Genomic DNA, 20650 nt, shown 5'->3' on the forward strand with positions numbered 1-20650 from the left:
ACCTCTTCCAGAGTGCTCAGGACCTCAGACTGGGCCGAAGGTTCACCTTCCAACAAGACAATGACAGTGAGCACACAGCTAAAATAACAAAGGAGTGGCTTCGGAACAACTCTGTGACCATTCTTGACTGGCCCAGCCAGAGCCCTGACCTAAACCCAATTGAGCATCTCTGGAGAGACCTGAAAATGGCTGTCCACCAACGTTCATCATCCAACCTGACAGAACTGGAGAGGATCTGCAAGGAAGAATGGCAGAGGATCCCCAAATCCAGGTGTGAAAAACTTGTTGCATCATTCCCAAGAAGACTCATGGCTGTACTAGCTCAAAAGGATGCTTCTACTCAATACTGAGCAAAGGGTCTGAATACTTATGACCATGTGATATTTCAGTTTTTCTTTTTTAATAAATTTCTACATTTCTGTTTTTTTTCTGTCAAGATGGGGTGCTGAGTGTACATTAATGAGAAATAAAATGAACTTTTTTGATTTTAGCAAATGGCTGCAATGAAACAAAAAGTGAAAAATGTAAAGGGGTCTGAATACTTTCCGTACCCACTGTATGTATTCGTCCGTGTTCTCGGAAAAAAAGTTCAACAGCTCTAAACAGGAAAAGGCGGGGCATGTTTCGACACGAGCACAGTTGAGGGTCACACACACAACAAAACTTTTCAGCCGCTGAGAAAACTAACTGTACACTGTAAGTTTTCACATCTTGACATTTGACCTAATTTTGAAGTATCAGTTCCTCTGTGTTGTTTTTCGATAAATAAGGGAAATAACTTTTATTCATATCTTATTTAAATGGCGTGTGTTGTGGAGAAAAGTTAATACCGGGGCTAACTTTATCCCGTTATGCTAATCTTGAGCTAGCTAACTAAACATCTCTTGAAGTTTAAAAATCAACATAAAGTTAAAATAAGGAGCTTGTATTAAATGAAATTATTTGTAAAAAGTAACAAGATTATCCCCAACATTTAACGATGCAGGGTTTTATAGTCTCTTTTAATCTGGTGTGGTTAGTCTCGTTTCTATCTCCGTTTCCAGGTGTGTGAAGGGAAGTTTGAAAAAGGTGAAGCATGTCTGAGCTAAGTGATGAAGCTAGTGAATCAGAGCAGCTGGGTGCCAGTCTCTCCCTGTGGCTGGGTGACTCCCTTGTGCGACCTGAGGAGCTGGATGTCCCTCTGGACCTGCACACGGCCTGCTCCATCGGACAGTACGATGTGGTGGCTGAGTGCATCAAAAAGTAGGTTTCATAATGATCAGATCATTAATATCATAGTTACCTGAATGTGTCTGATCATGTATCTTTTTAGACATGAGGTGGATCTGGATGGCAAGAACATTGGAGGATGGACCCCATTGATGTATGCCTCTTACATCGGACATGACAACATTACAAACTTGCTGCTGGAGGCTGGTGTGAATGTAAATGCCACCACTACCAAAGGGTTAACCCCCCTGATGCTGGCAGCAAGCTGTGGGAATGAAAGTATTGCATACTTTCTGCTTCAGGTAAAAAAAACAACTGCTCTGTTCTGAGGTAACAGTATATCTGTCGCTGGGTTCAGATAAGTTGAACTTTTTACTTACTAAATTAAAATCTCCTTGAAAAGTTTCCACACTTTGAATCCAAACAATTGATGTTGATTGTATTGATTGTTGTTTAGAACCATTGTGTGTTCAAATGCCATCAGAAATCTTATCCAGAGGGCGGACAGTAAATAATAAAAACAACGTGAAGTATGCCTTTTGAACATAAACATTTGTTGTTTGGCAGATTACACTCAAACACAAATGTAGCTTTGGTTTTACAAACATGGAAGTTATGTCACGCTATTAGAACTCAACATTTTAAAAAGACCCGTATCCTTTCCACAAATTAACAAGTTCAAAGTGATGTGTTGATTATCACACTGTAAAATATAGAAACAAATGCTGTCTGAAATGAAATATGAGTCATAGGTAGTAATGGGCTAAAACATAACAGGAGTAGATTTTCACTTGTAATGCTTAAACATAGCACTAAGCACTTCTATGATACAACCAAGGGGTCCAGATTATGAAAGTGATGTGTTCTTAATTTAAAAGCAAGGTGCTGAGTTGGAGCTGAAGGACTCTAGAGGCTGGACCGCTCTATTTCACTGCACGAGCACAGGCCACCAGCAGATGGTCAAGTTCCTGCTGGACAACAATGCTAATGCTAATGTCAAGTCAGTGTTTTACTTCATTCCAAAATGAATGTAACCCTCCATTCAGACAGAGTGCTCATCACTATCTTTATCATCCACAGGGAGCCGGGGTCTGGTTTCACTCCTCTGATGGAGGCTGCTGCGTCTGGACATGAAATCATTGTTCAGTACCTGCTCGATCATGTGAGTCTATCACCATTCACTTATGTGCTCTCTAAATGGGAGGGAAAAAGTGTCACTGAAATCAAACAAAGAAGCTAATAATCAAAATCTGTTTTGTTTTTACATGATTTACAGAAAGTTAAAGTGGATGACCGCAATGCGAAAGGAGAGACCGCCCGTGCTCTGGCAATGTTGTACGGATATACCAAAATCGTCAGCCTCATCGACCTACGTTCTCCAAGGATTAAACCAGGTACTCTTTGTAAACTTTTACAATATCCACTGATATCCTTTTTATTATGTCTTTTGTTTTCTGATTAAGTTTCTGAGTCTGTGTCCTTCAGGACACTTTGAAGACCTGAGCTCCTCCGAGGATTCAGACAGTGCACCCCCGAGGATAAGAAACAGAAACCGAGCTAAAGGCATTAGCATCCACGACGGGCCCCAGGCCATCGCCAAGTTCCGAGTAGGAGGCTCCAACAAACCGTGTGGTAGTGTCACACATTATTCAACCAGTCCGACTTATCCATACCAGTCATGTGTCAGCATTGTATTGATTTGAAGTCAGAATTACAATCAGCTTGTTCTACTTCTGCACAGCTCCTACATTGCACCTTTTGTACATTGTGTTTTTTATATTTTACATTTTTAAATTCTATTTTATATATTGTAATATCTTCTTATACTGTATTATTTAAGTTGTTGTTAGTTCTGCTTTATTTCCTTGTTAATTGTTTAGCACCAATACACCAAGTCAAATTCCTTGTATGTGTGAATGATTCTGATTCTGATTCTTCTTTTTGTGCTCAGAGCCGTCATCAGTGCCTCCAGGCTACATGACGTTTCGGGATGTTGGTGAACAGAGTGAAGCCATCTGCTACCGTGATGTGACGTCTCCCATCAACGAGCTAGATGGTCAGAGCAACAGCAGCAGAGGTGAGAGGGGTGAGTCCCCACAACGTCTTCACTTTTGAAATATACATTTAAATACTTCAATAGTTACAATGTCACTTAGCAGACGCTTTCATCCAAAGTGACGTACATCAGAGAGTAAGTACAACACTAATCCATTCATTCATTCATACACCGCCACTGAAGCAGGGGGAGCAATGCAGGGTTAAGTGTCTTACCCAAGAACATATCAGACATGTTGCTGAGCTGGGGAACGAACCCTCGACCTTCCGGTTGAGAGGCGACGACTCTACCAACTGAGCCACAGCCACCCATTTATTTGTCATTGTTAGAAAAGCGCCAAAAGCAAGACAGGTAAAATCCTTTTTGAAATCTGCCAACGCAACATTTTTATACTACACCACAGACGACAGTCCGTTCTTCGACAACGACATGCCCACCATGAGGAGCAGCAGCAGCAGCAGCGAGGGCCTCCCACAGGTGATCGGCCTCAGCTGGGAAGGCTCCGTGGAGAGTAACGAGGTCTCAACACACAAAAACAGTCATGCTTCAAAGTCAAACAGCAGATTATTTTCAGCTAACATATTGACACTGGAGGTTTTCCCCCCACCCCCATCAGGACTCCGACCAGTGCAAAAAGAGCAGCTCTCGCAGAGTAAACAAAGGTCATCACTCCAAAGGCAAAGGTCGCCATGGTAACAACGATGGAGCTCACTCCAGCGGTACGATGAACTGTGGAATGCGCTCGCCTCTTGTCCCTCCTCCCTCTCACTCTGGTCCAAAGGTACATCTGACTTACTGCTAATGAATCAGGGTTCATATGTGGGGGTTTCTTCACCAGCTTTGAAATCGTATTGTTTCTGTAGGATCTTGCAGAGTTCTTGGAGCAAATCGGCTTCTCAAAGTATCTCCCCGTGCTCGTGGAGCAAGACATCGACCTGCGGATATTTCTCACTCTGACTGAGAATGATCTCAAGGAAATAGGGATCACGTAAGAAACTAGGCTCCTTTTCACGGTCACCCAGCACATTGACTGTTTTTTTTCTTCTTATGATTGAAACGCTGAAACTGTTCTCCAGATTGTTTGGACCAAAGCGTAAGATGACGTCTGCTATTGCAAGGTGGCACAGTAACGCTCGACCGCCCAGCGATGCTCTGGAACAGGCGTATGCCGACCAGCTCGAGGCCGAGATGCAGGAGATGGCTATTCAGCTACACAAGGTAACGCCAACTATTGAAACTGCAATGTTTAATATTCAATCAGAATCAGATTTATTGTCCAGGTATGCTTACACACAAGGAATTTAACTTGGGTGAACTGTGCTCTCTTATGTACAGGTACAACATTAAATATAAATAAACATAAAAAGAAAAGACTAATATTTACATGACTAAATATGAAACAGTGCAGTGGTGAATAGTGCAAAAGATGCTGAAGTAACATAAGTAAAATGCAGTTATGTGACAGATGGGTCAATTAAGATGTCAATTACAGTATTTACATAAATGGTTCAACCTTTTCTCATCACCCGACTGAAAACAAACTTCTGCCCACATCACCATCAGCACTGTGAGGAGGCAGAGAGCCTGCAGAGCCAGGTGTCTCAGGAGAAGGAGCTGCGCACCGTGATGGAGGGATGTCTGATGGAAGACAAGATGGCATGGAGGAGGGTGCACACCGAGCTGGTGGAGAACCACCGCTACGCTCAGGAAATGAGCGCCACACTGGCAGAGTCCAAAGCCTGTCTCAGTAAACTGCTCTCCTGTTTCACTACGGGCAAGAACAGCAGCTCTAGCACTGGCTTGGAAGATAAAATGAAAGAGGACACTGGTGATACAGGTGAACTGAGCTTTTCTGTGCTGGACAACATTCTTAAAATATGTCATTATGAAACAGAATTAGTAAATGTATTGTGCTTGTCCGTGCAGCCGGAGACGATGTGACAAATGTAGCAGAGCTGATAAAGAAGCTGGATTTCTGCGAAGAAGAACTGGGTAAGATGGAGAAACACCATGATTTCATTTTTCCGCGTGGTCAGGTGAGGATAACTGTAATGACGGTGTTTCATCATCACAGCGGGGAAACTGCAGACAGTGCTGCAGAGTCTGAGGCGACTGAGCGCCCCTGAAAAAGTCTCCGATAGCTGGGAGCGCCCTTAACCTCTCCTGGTGAGTACCTGAAGCACCATAGCTTCCACTTGATGGGTCTTAACAAGTGCTTAAGGAACTCTTTTGAAGATACAATGTCCTTTGTGTTTGTTTCAGAGGAGGCTTTTGACAGGATACGACGGCGGGTGATCTAACCACCCGGAACAATCTCACTGAAATGAGAGAAAGGCCAAAAGACGAGGCCAGCCCTGCAGAACCCGGAACGGCTGAGGGACCAAGCTGCTGACCTGCTGCTCCTCTGGGATTGGCTGACGGAGCAGAGATCGCCAGATCGGCACAAGCGGGGAGGCAGCTGCTGCAGGGAAAAGACAAACAGGCAGGAAGGGTACTGGACCCTGACTCGCTTGTGCTGGTGTGAACTGGACTCCTGTAGTCAGGGAGGAGGGAGGAGGACTGATCCTAGTTTAAAGGATGTTACACTGTGAAATGTATAAAAAACTGAACTCTCTTCTTCAATGAATTGTGGTTTAAAGTTCAAACAACCAGCAGAAGAGGTGGCTTTCTTAAAAGTTGAAGAAGTTCAAAGACGTTCTGAATAGCTGTACTTTATTCAAATTAAATATTTGTATGCTGTTTTTATGTGTTTGGAAAAAACGTCCTGCTGAATGTATTTTAAAGACGAGAGAGATTTATGAAACATGTTAGTTAATTAAATTTATAAACCGCAAAACATTTTCTCATTCCAGCAGAGGTCTTTTCAATCCATTGTGCTGAAACTCTTTTTGACATTGTCATGTGTACATGCAGAATGAAATGATTCTAGTGTTGTTCTTTTCTTAACATTTAAGAAATGATTCAGGGGTGCAGTCCAGAGGTTACTCATCAATCAGTGGATTCACTGTGTATCTTTTCAACTGTGCACTGTTTACCCAGAAGTCCTCAAACAAAAGGTTCAAACATAAAATAGAATTGGTTTGTATTTGGTTCTGTATTAAAACTCCTTTTGATGGATACCTACCTTTAGTACGGTTGAATTTTTCTACTCTAGTCTGTAATATTTCTGTCAATTTAAACAAACATGCGTAACAGATGGATCTTTGTTTCAGCTTGAATGTATCCACAATGACATGCCAGAGCAGCACATCCTTGTAAGAAAATGTATGTTTTTACAAATTTTATGATGGCTTAAAAAATATCTGTGATTTATTGTAAAAACAGCAGTTGAGAATGTTTATTAGCAGAGACGAGGGAGAAGCTAAATTTTAATGTGCACACATGGGGACAAACAGATCCAAACAAGGAAATAAGAAAATCAAGGAGCAGTGTGGAGTCAATGGGCAGCTGTGTGAAACATTCAAGAGATCTAGGAGCAGTCAAAAGCAGTCTGACAGATACTGTGGTTTTTGTCTGTTTTACTGCCTCTGCAGTGAAACGATGTGATGACAGTTTTTGTAACAAGTAGGTGCCATTTGTCATATCCAGCAGCTGATGCAGATACAGCAACATTAAAGACTCTGTCCACCTCGTACAGCAGTGCTCTGGCCTCCTCATAGACAGGACGATATTTAAACTACGATGCACTCTGACATAAAATGTTTTCCTGCGTGCTTTAAAAAAATAAAAAATAAACACTTGATGATTGTAAATGTGTCCAAAGAAACACAATCAGAGTTACGAGTTGAGACTTTACTGATAAAATATTCTCAGTCTGTCAGTCACAATTTGTCATGAAAGTCTGAAAGTAAACAAAGAACTAAATTTTAAAATCATTCAATCAGGTGGTGTCAGACTGCGAGGTACTGTGATGTCACGGGTTATTAAAGCTGCTCTGTAGTGTATCTCACCAGCTGTAACTTCACACACTGATGCTGTACTTCAGGCTAGAGATGTTGGCAGGTTTCCAGCTTCTGAGCCCATGAGAGTGAAGTGCAGTTTGGGGAAATGAACGAGTAGTGTTCTTCGTCTAACAAAGGTGCCCTCAAGCGAGGCTTTATATCCTCCCTGCAGCACCGGGATAAGACGAGGGCTGAGAGCCTGATGTGCTGGGCAGCAGGAGGAATATATGCAAAGCTTAATGCGAGTTTCACTTTGTCTGTGTAGAAACTGAAGCAAGCTATTTTTGAATAATTGTAGCTGAGAAAACAGACTTCACTGGTCATCTTAGGATGTATTGCATTGAGAGACTTTTCCACATATAAATTAACGTTACATTATCTACAGTCCTTCAAAATAAGTTTTATGTACAAACATTCACAGCCCACCTTTGACAAGCCTCCAGAATTAAACCGAGGAGTTAAAAAAATATGCAAAATGCACATGTGGGAATACGAAAAATATGATGTCATTGGAATATCGATCATAACATTTGCATATATACATTTTTACTTAATCAGATACAAAAATGACACCACACATGATGTGTGTTTGCTCCATTAGACTCCATAAATCTGACCTTTAGCTCATCTCTTTTCAAACACACACACACACACACACACACACACACACACACAAAAAGATCTCCAGGCCTGGATGGACGTACACAGACATGTTGGTTTGTCTGTTTGTGTGTGTTTTAAAAAAACGGTGTGCAGATTGATTCCCACTCCCTCAGAGCAGCGTCTGTGTGGACAGTGAGTTCAGGTGTACTCACACAGGTGACCGCAGCCAGCAGGGCAGTGTGCGCTGCTTTTGAGCCAGTTCATGATGTGCTCCAGATGTCCACCATGACTGCATCCCTGACACCACACAAACAGTCCCTTCACCACATGGTGGCACACCGCACACACACTGGCACACTGGTGGCACCTAGAGGAGAAACGTCAAATATGCAGTGTAGTTTTCATTTCATTCATTTTAATTTTTTTATTTGTTCCATACATGTCAAAACACACAACAGAAAAGGAAAAAGAAAAAAAAAATTCACACTTTATCCCATGTACGGATGGTGTGCTGTCTTTTCAGTCGATTTGATGTTCTCGTAACTCAAGTTGCTGCTATACTTTCCATCCACAGAGCACTTTGGTGGATGCAACGGTGGGATTTGTAGTTTTTAATTTTAGTTTAGTTTTAGGTTACAATGAAGACATATAAGGTGTATAAGGTGTTTTACTGGACACTGCCAAGGAATATTCAGGAACCCACTGCCTCTGATTGGTAGTTTCTACACTGCAGATTTTGAACAAACTAAGTAAGAATGTTTCTTTGTTAATCAGGAAATGAGTGGATCTGTTTGGTGGATTTGGCTTCTCTTTTGAACCGAGAGGTCGAGCTGTTTTTTGATTCAAGTTAACAAACTGCTCGCAGTAGATTTAAACTTTGTGTAAAAAAAAAAAAGGTAAGAAGGATCTTAATCTCTTTACTTTATTTTAAAAGTTTTGGGGGGTGGAGAAAAGTAAAAAAAAATACTTTCTTGAGGTAAAAGAAAACCTCAGTTTGCTTGAAATTGTACTTGCAAACAAGCCATGGACCCCCTTTTAAGTCTTTCTATGTGATTTTTCACACTTAAATATAATAGAAATCAAGTATATCCTCTGAAAATAACTCTGTGAGTCATGACTGTCTACAATGGGTGTAACACCCGAGTCCCACTGTCTGTGATGTTTTCAGAGTTTTCAGAGTCCTATCTTCACTTTGTTTACATCGTCAGGACGGCCGGCTGACTCCTCCCCTCGTGTATAAAAGTTGTTTAATTGAGGGACTAGAGAAAAGAAGAATAACATACTGTACTCACTGCTTAACTGTGTTTCTAGATCACGCTCATTTCAGGTAAATTTACATGCAGTGTGAAGATACGAGCATAATAAAGATCGCTAGCATTAGCATGCTAACACAACAATGCAGCGCAAGTTGTTTTGGTTTCATGCTGGTGCTCAAGGGCGACATCTACTGGATCAAAACATCACATATAAAGACTTTAATCCCTTTATCGTCATAAGATTTTAAAAGTTTTGGGGGGTGGAGAAAAGTAAAAAAAATACTTTCTTGAGGTAAAAGAAAACCTCAGTTTGCTTGAAATTGTACTTGCAAACCAGCCATGCTTTTAAGATGAGCCATTCTCAGAATAAAAAAAGCGGTAAAGTTTACAACCATGAAAGAATGTTTTTATTTATTTATTAAATGACGATGAATCGGTTCATACCTGTCACAGATCCAGCCCTTGTTGCTCATTGGCCGCTTGCAGTTGCTGCAGTTGATGTGCAGCGTTGTAGACGTCTGATTCAGGCCGGTGATGGCGCTGCACGTACTCAGCTTGATGACCTCGTTGGACACATTCCAGAGCTCAAATCGTTGCAGCAGGTCGATGTAAGACATGTACCAGTGCTCCTGAAATGGAAAAAAAATGAACTAAGAACCTGCAGTGATTTGAGTTTATTTCAAGTTGAACACAAGGTCTGTCATTTTTTTGCACAATATACTGTAGGCTGTTGAAGAACCAAAGTTTTTAAATCAATTAATAACCTGGAGAGGTTTCACCTGTGTGTGTTTTTTTTGTTATCTGACCTGTGTGAGATCGTCGATCTCTTTACGGATCCGATCCCCCAACACAATGAGCACGGACACGGCCATTTGTACGTCTCCCTGCTCTGCATAGTAGCTCAGCATCTCCCTCACAATGGGACAGAAGAAGCTGGCCGGGAGATGTGGGCTGAACAGCGGCTGGGAGATGGAGATGAGAGAGAAGGACTCGATGGGTGTCAGGCATGTGACCTCTGCCTCGTTGCCGCTGACATGCGGGGAGTCGGCCTTGTCCTGCTGGAGGTGCTCCGGAGCGGACGGGTTATCCATGATCTCATGGCGCAGCTGGAAGGCCTCCTGGGGCAGCGTGTACTCCTGCTCCTCTGCTATGACAAAAGGAGCGGGATAAAATTAGACAAAGAGCGCTGAGCATGGAGGCAGTTATAAATAGCAAAAACTGGTGTGAGCAACTTTTCAGATTCCTCAGAGACGGTGACTGACCTGCTTGGTTTTCTTGCTCCATAGAGTAAAGGTCATCGTCATCTAACTCGGCATCACCGAACATGTACTCAGCCTGGCCCTCGCTGCCTTCTGTCTCCTCATTTTCTGACGGGAAAATAAACGAATGGCTTAGAAAATATCCAAAAGAAAAATACGGACAACCCCGCTGACATCGCAGAGTTTTAATGTGCACTCTCACCTTCATTATTATTGCTGATGTGAGCGTTCCCGGGCTCCAGGTGGATGTTGTCCTGTCTGCTCTCACCTTTACTGCGCTCCAGTCTGCTCTCTGTGCCGATCCCTGAAACCATCTCCTTCATACTGAAACTGAGAGCACAACTACATGAGCATTAGCCTTTAAATGATCGGCGGCGCTAGTTTTTAATGGAATAATAAAATGCTAATTTTTACCTGTTCATTAAAGGCAACGTGCCAAGTTTACTGAGGTTTGGACCGGGTGTTGAGAGGTTTGCAGGGTCAGAGAACATGATTCTCAGCATGGTCCATGTTGTGGAAACCTTTGTATTGTGAAAAAAAAAAGACATGTCATTTGTTTCATCACAAACAAACCTACTATGTGACTCATGTCTCCTGGAAGTCATGTGGTACAAGGTTTACGCTCACTTCAGAGTGGAGCGTGTTACAATAACAGATCTTACAGGAGGTCAAATATCCTTTAAGGATTAAGCTCATAACGCTTATCTTTTGTATCATACTGCAAACACCTCAAGAGTCTTATGTTGCTCGATGACTCAACAATAAATAAATATGAACCAAGAACATTCAACCATGCATTATTTCTCATGATAAGATGGGCTGATATTCAAGTCCATGACTTTATACATGAAAATAACCAGAGGTGTCAAGTAACTAAGTACAAATACTTCGTTACCTTACTTAGGTAGAAATTTTGGGTATCTATACTTTACTGGAATAATTATTTTACAGCCGACTTTTTTACTTCTACTCCTTACATTTTCACGCAGTTATCTGTACTTTCTACTCCTCACATTTTAAAAATAGCCTTGTTACTCCTATTTCATTTGCATGCCTCTATGTACATTTACATTCCAATAAAGGCTTTTGATAACATGCCTCTGAAGACTTTTTGCACCATTACATTACTTATAGGCAACTAGTCATCATATCCTCCGCTCCATGAAACACATGTTAATGCTCAGCAGTACACAGATATGGTTCTTTAATGTATTTGTACTAAAATGCGTTCATTTTCAATGGGCATAAATGCGGCTGAAACAGGTGCATCCCAAATGTTTCAACATTAACATTTTAATATAACATTATAGTCATTATGGCCTTTAGAAAAATGTTTTTTTTGGGGAGGGGTAGTGCACTATAGGCCCCTGTGGCGCGGCCTAAGCTTTTGTCCTTAATGGCATTTTTTCCCCCCTTACATTACTTTTACTTTTATACTTGAAGTAGTTTTGAAACCAGTACTTTTACACTTTTACTTGAGTAAAAAGCTTGAGTTGATACAGAAGTCTTTTTAAACCCTAGTATCTATACTTCTACCTGAGTAATGAATGTCAATACTTTTCACACCTCTGACAATAAGTAACACAGCTGTTATAGTGTCTGGTTCAAATATAACATACAGTTTAGAAGTGGAGCCACTAGTCAAAGAACCAATAAGTCAGATTTGATCATCTGCCTATCACTAACTCATTGTGTACATGGTTACGGTTAAAACCACACAAATTTGCGTTCCAGCTTAAGTAAAATCACATTTTCAGATTTTCTCTTTTATCTATGGCGATACTTTGTATCGTTGTGTTCAGGACAGACAAGACTTTTTTTTATGATATCATTGGTTTCTTGCAGTGGTAACAGGCATGTTTTATGATTAATGGACCTTTTTATATCAAACACTTAAGTAAGGAAGCAATCAGTAGATAGATCAGTAGATTAGTTCATAATCATCTTTTCCTCAGGGTATTTAATACTTTATGATTTTGTATGTGTGCTACTATGTCCAGGTTTCTCTTATAAAAGAGATGTTTAATCTCAATGGGACTTCCTGTTAGTCAAACCTGAGGTCTTTTGAGCTCCCGGGCCACCTTGGCGTTGTGATCACACAGCTCAGCAAACGGCTTCCCGCTGAGGAGGTAGAGTTGTGCTGTCTTGACAAACCAGTCCATGCGGTTACTGTCTAGGTCCGTCTCGAAGACACTGAGTGCGCTGGACACGTGGGCAAACTGTTCCGTCGGGTCCGGTTTCTTGAAGAAAAAGATGGGGTAGCGGCGGTCGCCTACAGGGTACGGCTTCTTGTTGGCATCACTGCTGATCAGACTCTCCTTGGCAGCAAAGGCCAAGTCACCAAAAAGTCCAAAGCACAGACCCTCGGGGTTGGCCTTGTCCACGGGACGAGTGGCGTCCTTGAACATGTGTTGGTAGAGTGTGCTGTCTTTAGAGCCAGACAGCAGGAAGTGAGGGTCGTGCTGGTGGCGCCATACGATTCCAGTGGTCACATCTTTGTGTTCCTCAAAGGTGGCAAAGGGAATAAAAGGTCTGCGGACGTCCCACACGTAGATGTTGTGATCCACCATCATGGAGCAGGTCGCTAAATGAAACTTCCTCTCAGGCCGCCACTTGACCCGAGCCACCGAGGCGATCGTCTGAACACAATAAACCTCTTTGGCTCGGTTTGTGGTCATGTCCCACACTTTCACCATCTTGTCCCGTCCACCAGTGGCCAGCCAGCCCCTAAAAGGGAAATGTTATGTAGACAGGGTTTGTGTTTAGAAAGAAACATCCAATGTTGAGTTAGTTAGTGTCACAGAGTCCCCCTCTCTTTACCTGTCGTCAGGGTGCCAGTCGCAGCAGAACACAGGACCGGTGTGGGCGGTGAACATTCGCTCGTAGCGGTCCGGCCGCCTGATGTCCCACAGCTGGACGTTGCCATTCTCAAAGGAAGCAGCAAATGTGAAATAATCCTTCATGCTGAACTGGACGTCCCTTACACTCTCTGACTGACCTAAAGACGAGAGAATGGGAAACAATAAAGTGATGAGAATCACAGATACAGTTTGTTTCCTAATATATAATAAGTAAAAAAAACTTCACTTTTGATCTAACCCAGAAGTATTTCATATATTTCTGCAGGGTGAAATGGTTTAAGATATAATTCTCAAATCCAGTGGAAATATGTAGAGTAAATGTTTGCATTTATTTGCATAGCTAGACAGAATCATTTAAAATATTTTCCTTCACCAAAAAAAACAAAATCAATTAAGAAGACATTTATATCATGGAAAACAACTGGAAGTCACTTTTATGAATTTAATTGAAAAACACTGATGATCATCACATGATGTCCTACCTGAGAATGTGCTGACAGACTCCTTCTTGCGCAGGTCAAAGCACTTCATGAAGCCGTCCTGTGAGCCACTGAGCAGCATGTATACCTCTGTGGGGTGGAAGCACACCTTGTTGACGGTGCGTTTGTGTTCAGTAAACAGCTGGTCCTGTTTGTTACGAGAGGGTTTTCCCAGGTTCCAGGTGACCACTGCCCCATTGGTGGCAGCTGTGGCCAGCAGGTTCTCTTCCATCTGATGCCACATCACATCTGCACAGCTGAAGTTGAGAGACGGCTTGCGGCCGACTCGGAGATTAAGCTTCTCAACAAACTGCTCCTCCTCTAGAGCGTAGATCTTGAAAATGTTTCGGCCAGCCACCACCACCTGGGTTGCATCACGGCACACGCTGATGGCGTTTGCAGGCGCGTCCAGGTGGCAGAACATAGTCCGACCTGTGACTGTACTGCTGCTGAGGGCTGTGGTAACCCGTGACATCTTCTCCATGTTCCTGGTACAGACAGCAGTGATTTACCTGAGTTCAAGGGACAAGATTCATCAGGTAAACTCCAAATATATTTTACTATTACAGCACTGCTCAGTTTTCATTAGGTTATTCCAGCTGTTCAACAATCCACCAGATGGTGGCAGTAAAGCAAACAAGATTAAAGACTGATATAGCACTTGGTGCAGGGGAGCAGCAGAGCTGGCAGTGTGTCTAACAGAATAATTAAAACAGTGTTTCATCTGTTTTAACATTGATACAATAAAATGGCTGCGTCACTTACTTGTTGAAGAACTGCCGTCTTTGTTAATGTTGGTAGCAGCACAGAGTCCTCTTCATGAGCTCCCATGAGAACCAACTTACCTGTGAAAGAAAAGCATGTGTGCTAAATACAAAAAACATATATTTTGTGTACACTTGTTTTATAGAGAGATTGATAATCATCATAGTCGATAATAATTTGTTTTACTTTAACTGGGGGTCAATACAAATATGCCAAATTATCTTTAAACTTGAGAAATAACTCAATAAAGTATCATGTAACAACAAACGATATGTGGCTGCAACAGAAATTATATCAGAATTCACCTCTTCATTTTTATTTTTATCTTCTCGTTATCAAGGCAAAAAAGCAAAAAAGCATCATTCTGTTTGTTTACCTGAATAATGGGCTTTACCGCTTTCCGTAGTTATTACACCTCTACCTCGTGCTCATGTGAAAACCCGACAATGTGAGAGAGCTAACCCATGTGACATTAAAATGTGCACTTTTCATAAGCACTTCAAATAGCACATCCCTCTGCCTACACCTTCACTAGCATGTTTTCATTCGGTTCGTTTTAATTGTGTTATATATGAACTGTTCGTAGCTTCTTCAAAGTGTTTACCTGCTCATGTTTTGGTTGTAAACAGTTGTACAACTTATTGTACAGTGAACTCAAATCATAAACATGACAGGAATGTGATGCTACTGCTAGCCGGCTAACGTAGCTACTGAGAACTTCTGCAAAAGCAGAACAGTCACGACGCAAATTAAACACTGAAGTCACACGTTTAGAGAAATGTGGAAAAAATAAATAGGTTATATTGGGTAACGGTGTTCAAGCAGTGTTAATAACAAAGAATTTAAGGGGACAAACCTTGTGAAACTGTTGCTCACTGCTAGTGGTAAAGGAAGTAATATTTTGTTTTGAAATCTCGCGAGAATGCAGCGGGATGAAAACGGAAGCGTCGTCACAGAACACCATCCAATCATTTAGGATTTTATTGAACTTTATAAGCCACTTAATTGTTTTGTTTGTTTAGGGTGACTTCAGGAACAAGAAGGTGGCTTAAAAACGAAAGTTAGCGGGGTGTTAGTTGAACAAGTTAATACGTTAAATGACGTAATTTAGCAGACAGTCCCTGAAAAGTAGAGTCTTTACAAACTGACATCTTTCATTCAGTGTTTGTATCTGATGGTGTGAGATCTCTGTTTACCATGAGTTCTCTGTTTGTTTGTGAGGATCCATCCACGTGGGGGACTGTGTATGACAAATACTGGGATGTAGTGGAAGCCAAGACGAAAGGCAAGAAACCTGGAAAGCTGCTGAGCCTGGACAAGTGGTAAATCTGTTTCTCCTCACTGCAATGTGAACTGTCTGTTCGAGTGACATCTGTCACAATTAACAACGTGTAGTAACACCTTTTAACCAGCTGGGGTCCAGTGGATAATAGAATAGATTTTAATTATGAGTCATTCACATTTCTTTGGATTCAAGCATCAAAGTTATTTGCGTTTGAGGTGGCATCTAAATTAAATAATCAAAAGTCCCACTTGTTTGTTTTTTCAGACTTTGTCTCATCAGAGAGGGTTTGAAGTTTAAAGTACTTCTCTTTCACATTCACATTGAACATCTCCATGTGTAGTTTTCCATTTATGTCATGTTTTATAGGACACTAGTTTAGTTGACAGTGCCATGAGTAAAGTATTAGATGAAACTGATCCTTGTGTGTTTGCTTCTGTGTTCAGGTATCAAGAGGAGCTGCCAACACTCATATCAAGTAGGCCTGAAAAACATGTCACTCAGACAGAACTGGTGAAACTTATGGAATGGAAGCTGACTGTAGGTTTCTAGATCATATTAACTTCAAGAATCTCTTAACGCACCCACACAAAAACATGTTGACACATTTCAGTCACACAGAAATCAGCTATGTCCTTGAGTGGCCCTGTGTGCTTCTTCTCTGCAGAGAGGAAAATTCAGGCCGCGGCTGCAGCAGCTGGTAGCTTCTAACAGCGTGGACACTGTGGAGAAATGTTCCAGAAAGGCCTTCAGCCTTCTTCCTGACGTGCAGGCATCAATCTCAGAGCTCAGCACCTTGAAAGGAGTCGGCCCAGCCACGGCTTCTGGTAAGCACAGGGTCTCTTTTCTGTGTCTTTCGGCAAATAGATAAAAGCCTTAGAGTTCATACTGTTAAAACATCCCTGTTATCCTCCTAGAGTCCAAAGTGATTGCCTTCTCAGTATGTGCACAGAGTGGTACTTACACTGTCAGACTCCCTGCCCTCTGTTTCAATAGTTTGTACTCACTTCATACTTATATTCGGGGCTGATGGTACGTTTTGTTCCAGCTGTATTGGCTGCAGGAGCTCCAGAACAAACAGCATTCATGTCTGATGAAGCCATGGAGAGTGTGCCAGGACTAAAGCCCATCCAGTACACAGCCAAACACTACGCTCTCTACCTGGGCAAAATGGTGGAGCGGACTGAAAAGCTAAACAAAGGTGAGGTTATGACCAAGGGCACAATGGGTATGCACCATGCAGGGTACTGAGGAAGTCTGGGACAGGCTTACCTTTTTGTCTCTAAGGTCAAAATAATAAATTGAAAAAAGCTGGTTGTTTCAGCTGCTTTCTACAGTGCCTATTAAAAGTGAAAGATTTCAAGTTGTTTTGGTGTAATTCATTTATGTAATTTTCACCTTGACATTCAAGTGTTTTTATTTTAATCAGTGTAATAAAAAGACAAATAAAGAGTACTGGTTCATTGCTTCTCAGAATCAGAATCGGGTTTATTGCCAACTACATTCACACATACAAGGAATTTGACTTGGTGTATTGGTGCTAAACAATTAACAAGGAAATAAAGCAGAACTAACAACAACTTAAATAATACAGAATAAGAAGATATTACAATATATAAAATAGAATTTAAAAATATTAAATATAAAAAATAAAAATAAAAAACACAAACTGTACAAAATAAAATGTTCTCTCCTCCTCAGTGGATCCCCTGCAGGACTGGACGCCCCACAGGCTGGAGCTATGTTTGTGGGCCATGACCATCGCCGAGCAGCAGAGGCTTCCACTTCTGAAGGACGTCGAGGTGAAGACCAGCAGTGTGGCAGACGAGAGCTCAGATGCTGACGCTAACCAGAGACCAGCAAAGAAGCTCAAAACAAGATAAAAAATCACTTTTGTTTTCACATTAAACGTGAATAAATGTTTCAGGATTTTTTTGTATTTTTCTAAAATAATAAAGCCTTTACATCAAATGAAGAACGTTCAGTGTTTAATCATGTTTTTGTGGATTTAATTAACTGAATTAAACCAATGGGTGACGTGTACTTTTTTTATACTCAGTTTAATTCAACGGGAGTGAAATGATTTTATGAAACTGTATTTTTGCTCCAGAAGTGAACAAGTCTGATGTCATGCAGCTTCACCAAACATCTGTAGGATTAAGTTTGTGTTTAACTGGACTACAACACAATCTACCCATCGTTTTCTCTGATTATTCATCATCATACGGCAGATAAAATACCAGAAAACAGTAAAAATGCACGTCACACCAAAATCCTCCTCATAAGTGTTTTTTATTTTCTGACCAATAATCCAAAGTTATTCAGCTAACATTTTCTTAAAGAACAAAAAAATCAGAGTATTTAATTTTCAGAAGATTGAAACCAGTGAACTTTTCTTTAAATTATTCAAAATATTGATGAGTTTTGAAGCTGAATAGTAAAAATGATTTGGTGTTTAAACATTGAGAAACAGGAGTAGTAAGTTGCCACAGTATTGTTCTTTATTTATATCGTTTCTAAATCAAAGCAAAGTACAACGAACAGTACAAAATAAAACAAAATATATTCATATATATACAATATAAAATGGTTCCGTTCAGAACATTTAAAAAGTACAATAGAGTGTGAAATAATTAATGAGGACTTTATTATAAATTATCCCTATGTAAATTTAGTTTAGATTCCTCATGAGAGAAAAATAGCTTCTTCTGCTTTTTCTTTTTGTAAACGCTGTGTTGGTACAACCTCTTGTCCGGCCGGAGAGATTGAACCTCGATAGCTTGGCACCATTTAATCGATACGAGTAAGCAGCTCAGGAAAAACTACCACAGCAGCACAGATATGACTCTTTTTTTTTTTTTTGTATTCTAAAGCATCAGAGGGAAATGATGTGACATTTGCATGATCTTCAGTAGCTCAGGCAGTTTTTATGGACATGAAAGGAATCTGCACTAAAAGTGGAAACTCAGACTTCAGCAAATATTGAAGTCAATAAAGCAGAAAACACCCTCATCATCAGAGATAAATGCTGCATACTGCCCGAAAGAATACTCTTTGTGCTCCTTTCTCACTACGCTGGACAGAAAAGAGTGTTCCTGAACTCATCATATAATCAGAATGTGCAGAATCCTATTTCATTTAAAGGTTTAAATCCACTGTTCTCTTAGCATAACGCTTGGATTTATATTCAAGTGAACTATGACAATTATTCCAAACAGTCGGATTCACAGAATCTTAGTTTATATTTCTTGACTTTTATTGGAACGTTAAGCCAGATTGTTGCACTTTTAGAGCCCTAGAACATTTCAATGACTTCAGTAACACACTAGGAGCACAGAGTTATGCAATGGTGAGCGTTCAATCAATGTTCCATCTTTTCAGCTACATTACTCTACATGACCTGCAAGGTCGTGCTGTGACAAAGTAGCAATAAACACTTTTAAAAAAGGCAACCTGGCCGGGTTTGTTGGCTTGCAGCAGATTCTGTTCTTTGCACTGCTGCGTTTTCTCTTCTGCAATCTCTTCATGATAACGTGAAATAGTTTAATAAACAGCTAAAAGCAAAGCAGCCTCTCTGCCCGGTGTTCAGTCTTGGGCTTATATAGAACAAGGCATTGGGCTTTACAGCACAACTGATTCACACAGGAAGGTAGAAAGCATCAAACTCTGTTTATGGCAGTAGAGAATATGGCACATAGACATTTAAGAGCAAAAGAAGAAAAGAAAAAGACCAGGAACAATGTCAAGTAGCTTCTAGAAACTCCTGCTGCCTTTTTGAATATATATATATATATATAGGGTGCTTTAACATCAACAAGGGCTCAAGTATGTAGTATATAACCTTCACTGTGACTTTCTTACACTGTTCAAGAAATGTGTCACTCAAAGACGGCAATTAAATCAGCATAATTCAGCCTGTCAGTTCAACTTATTAAAGGAAGATGTCCTGTGTAGCTTTGGGCACTGGTGTATCCTCACTAACAGACATGCATCATCCTGACACTGGGCTGTTGTGACATAAGCCCGGCAGGATGAAAAAGCATGGCCACTCGCTGCTTTAAAGCCCCGCTGAGGGGTTTTGTGCCAGCTCTTTCGATTGTGTCGTCTCTGCTTCACAAACACCCAGACTGTTGTATGCTATCTGCCTTAGGATGTAAGTCTGGACTATCCTCTCCTTTGGCTGGCTATAGGTGCTGTGCTGAGGACTTTTCTGGAAGGTGTTTTGGGTGCTGATGTTGGCTCAGGTTCAGGGCCCAGAGGAGATTTGGCACACAGAAAACATTCCTTGAAACCACTTGGTTGTCGAGGATACACTTCTCTATTTTTTTGGCGCTAATGCTTTCTTAGAAGAACGTGGAACAAAAAACTACATCGAACACTTTGCATGAGGAGAACTCAGTCCAGTATCTATTCAAGTTTTAGGGGCGACAGGAATTCACAAGCTTTCGAGTTTTGTCCTGCATGTACTTCCAAGTGGGCTAATATTCACAGTTAATGTGTTCTACAGAAACATAGTTTACTAGCCCTTTTTACAACCCTACTGGGTTCCTATGAATCTTATGGTAAGGAGGCACATTAACCTCCTCTCAGACTTCCCCTTTATCTCCATTATAGGCTAACAGGGTGTGTTTGCATTATTCATTAATGTATCTCTGCCATTCCAAGCAATAATATTTCCAAGTGCACAAAAGAGTTTCTATCAAGGATCCATTACTTCCACATATTGGCTGATCTTTTCTCTTTTAATGCATCAGAAATGGCTCATTCTGGTTATTTCCTACAGATTCCCTCATTTAACATCCAGTCTTCTGTTATTTCTGACAGTTTCACGACGGAGCAAACGCTGAGGATTGTATTTATAGCCAACTATCGAAATTGGCAAATGCATAAAATGTTTTCCCCCCCCAGGCAGCCAGCGGACATTTCGGATGAATTATTG

General features: G+C 41.1%; 3 protein-coding genes across 6 annotated transcripts; 2 read left to right on the forward strand and 1 right to left on the reverse strand.

Annotated features, from left to right (window-relative positions):
• The first annotated feature begins 638 nt into the window (after positions 1-638).
• Positions 639-6388, forward strand: anks3 (ankyrin repeat and sterile alpha motif domain containing 3). The gene is made up of 15 exons (XM_061029088.1): positions 639-1242; positions 1313-1511; positions 2088-2209; positions 2290-2371; positions 2486-2603; positions 2695-2841; positions 3161-3286; positions 3669-3784; positions 3882-4046; positions 4129-4253; positions 4342-4483; positions 4829-5102; positions 5192-5257; positions 5340-5431; positions 5528-6388. The coding sequence occupies exons 1-14, from the start codon at positions 1076-1078 to the stop codon at positions 5420-5422; spliced, it is 1932 nt and encodes a 643-aa protein (XP_060885071.1). The 5' UTR covers positions 639-1075; the 3' UTR covers positions 5423-5431; positions 5528-6388.
• A 156-nt stretch (positions 6389-6544) lies between these two features.
• Positions 6545-15348, reverse strand: wdr24 (WD repeat domain 24). 4 transcript variants are annotated; one of them, XM_061029087.1, is made up of 11 exons: positions 15286-15348; positions 14430-14504; positions 13668-14176; positions 13145-13322; positions 12379-13051; positions 10739-10845; positions 10527-10654; positions 10328-10432; positions 9872-10209; positions 9510-9694; positions 6545-8176 (listed from the first exon to the last, which is right to left on the reverse strand). In XM_061029087.1, the coding sequence occupies exons 3-11, from the start codon at positions 14146-14148 to the stop codon at positions 8008-8010; spliced, it is 2364 nt and encodes a 787-aa protein (XP_060885070.1). In that variant the 5' UTR covers positions 14149-14176; positions 14430-14504; positions 15286-15348; the 3' UTR covers positions 6545-8007. The 4 variants fall into 4 exon arrangements, with proteins under 4 accessions (XP_060885070.1, XP_060885067.1, XP_060885069.1 ...); XM_061029084.1 differs by having other exon boundaries at positions 9872-10212; XM_061029086.1 differs by having other exon boundaries at positions 9872-10212; positions 14430-14502; positions 15274-15333.
• A 63-nt stretch (positions 15349-15411) lies between these two features.
• zgc:112496 (uncharacterized protein LOC541336 homolog) lies at positions 15412-17745 on the forward strand. Its single transcript, XM_061029089.1, has 5 exons — positions 15412-15751; positions 16158-16251; positions 16379-16538; positions 16760-16912; positions 17413-17745. Exons 1-5 carry the CDS (start codon positions 15627-15629, stop codon positions 17592-17594), a joined length of 714 nt encoding a protein of 237 aa, XP_060885072.1. The 5' UTR covers positions 15412-15626; the 3' UTR covers positions 17595-17745.
• The last annotated feature ends 2905 nt before the right edge of the window (positions 17746-20650 follow it).

The sequence above is a fragment of the Labrus mixtus genome, chromosome 21, assembly GCF_963584025.1.
Source record: "Labrus mixtus chromosome 21, fLabMix1.1, whole genome shotgun sequence".
NCBI classification, from domain to species: Eukaryota; Metazoa; Chordata; class Actinopteri; order Labriformes; family Labridae; genus Labrus; species Labrus mixtus.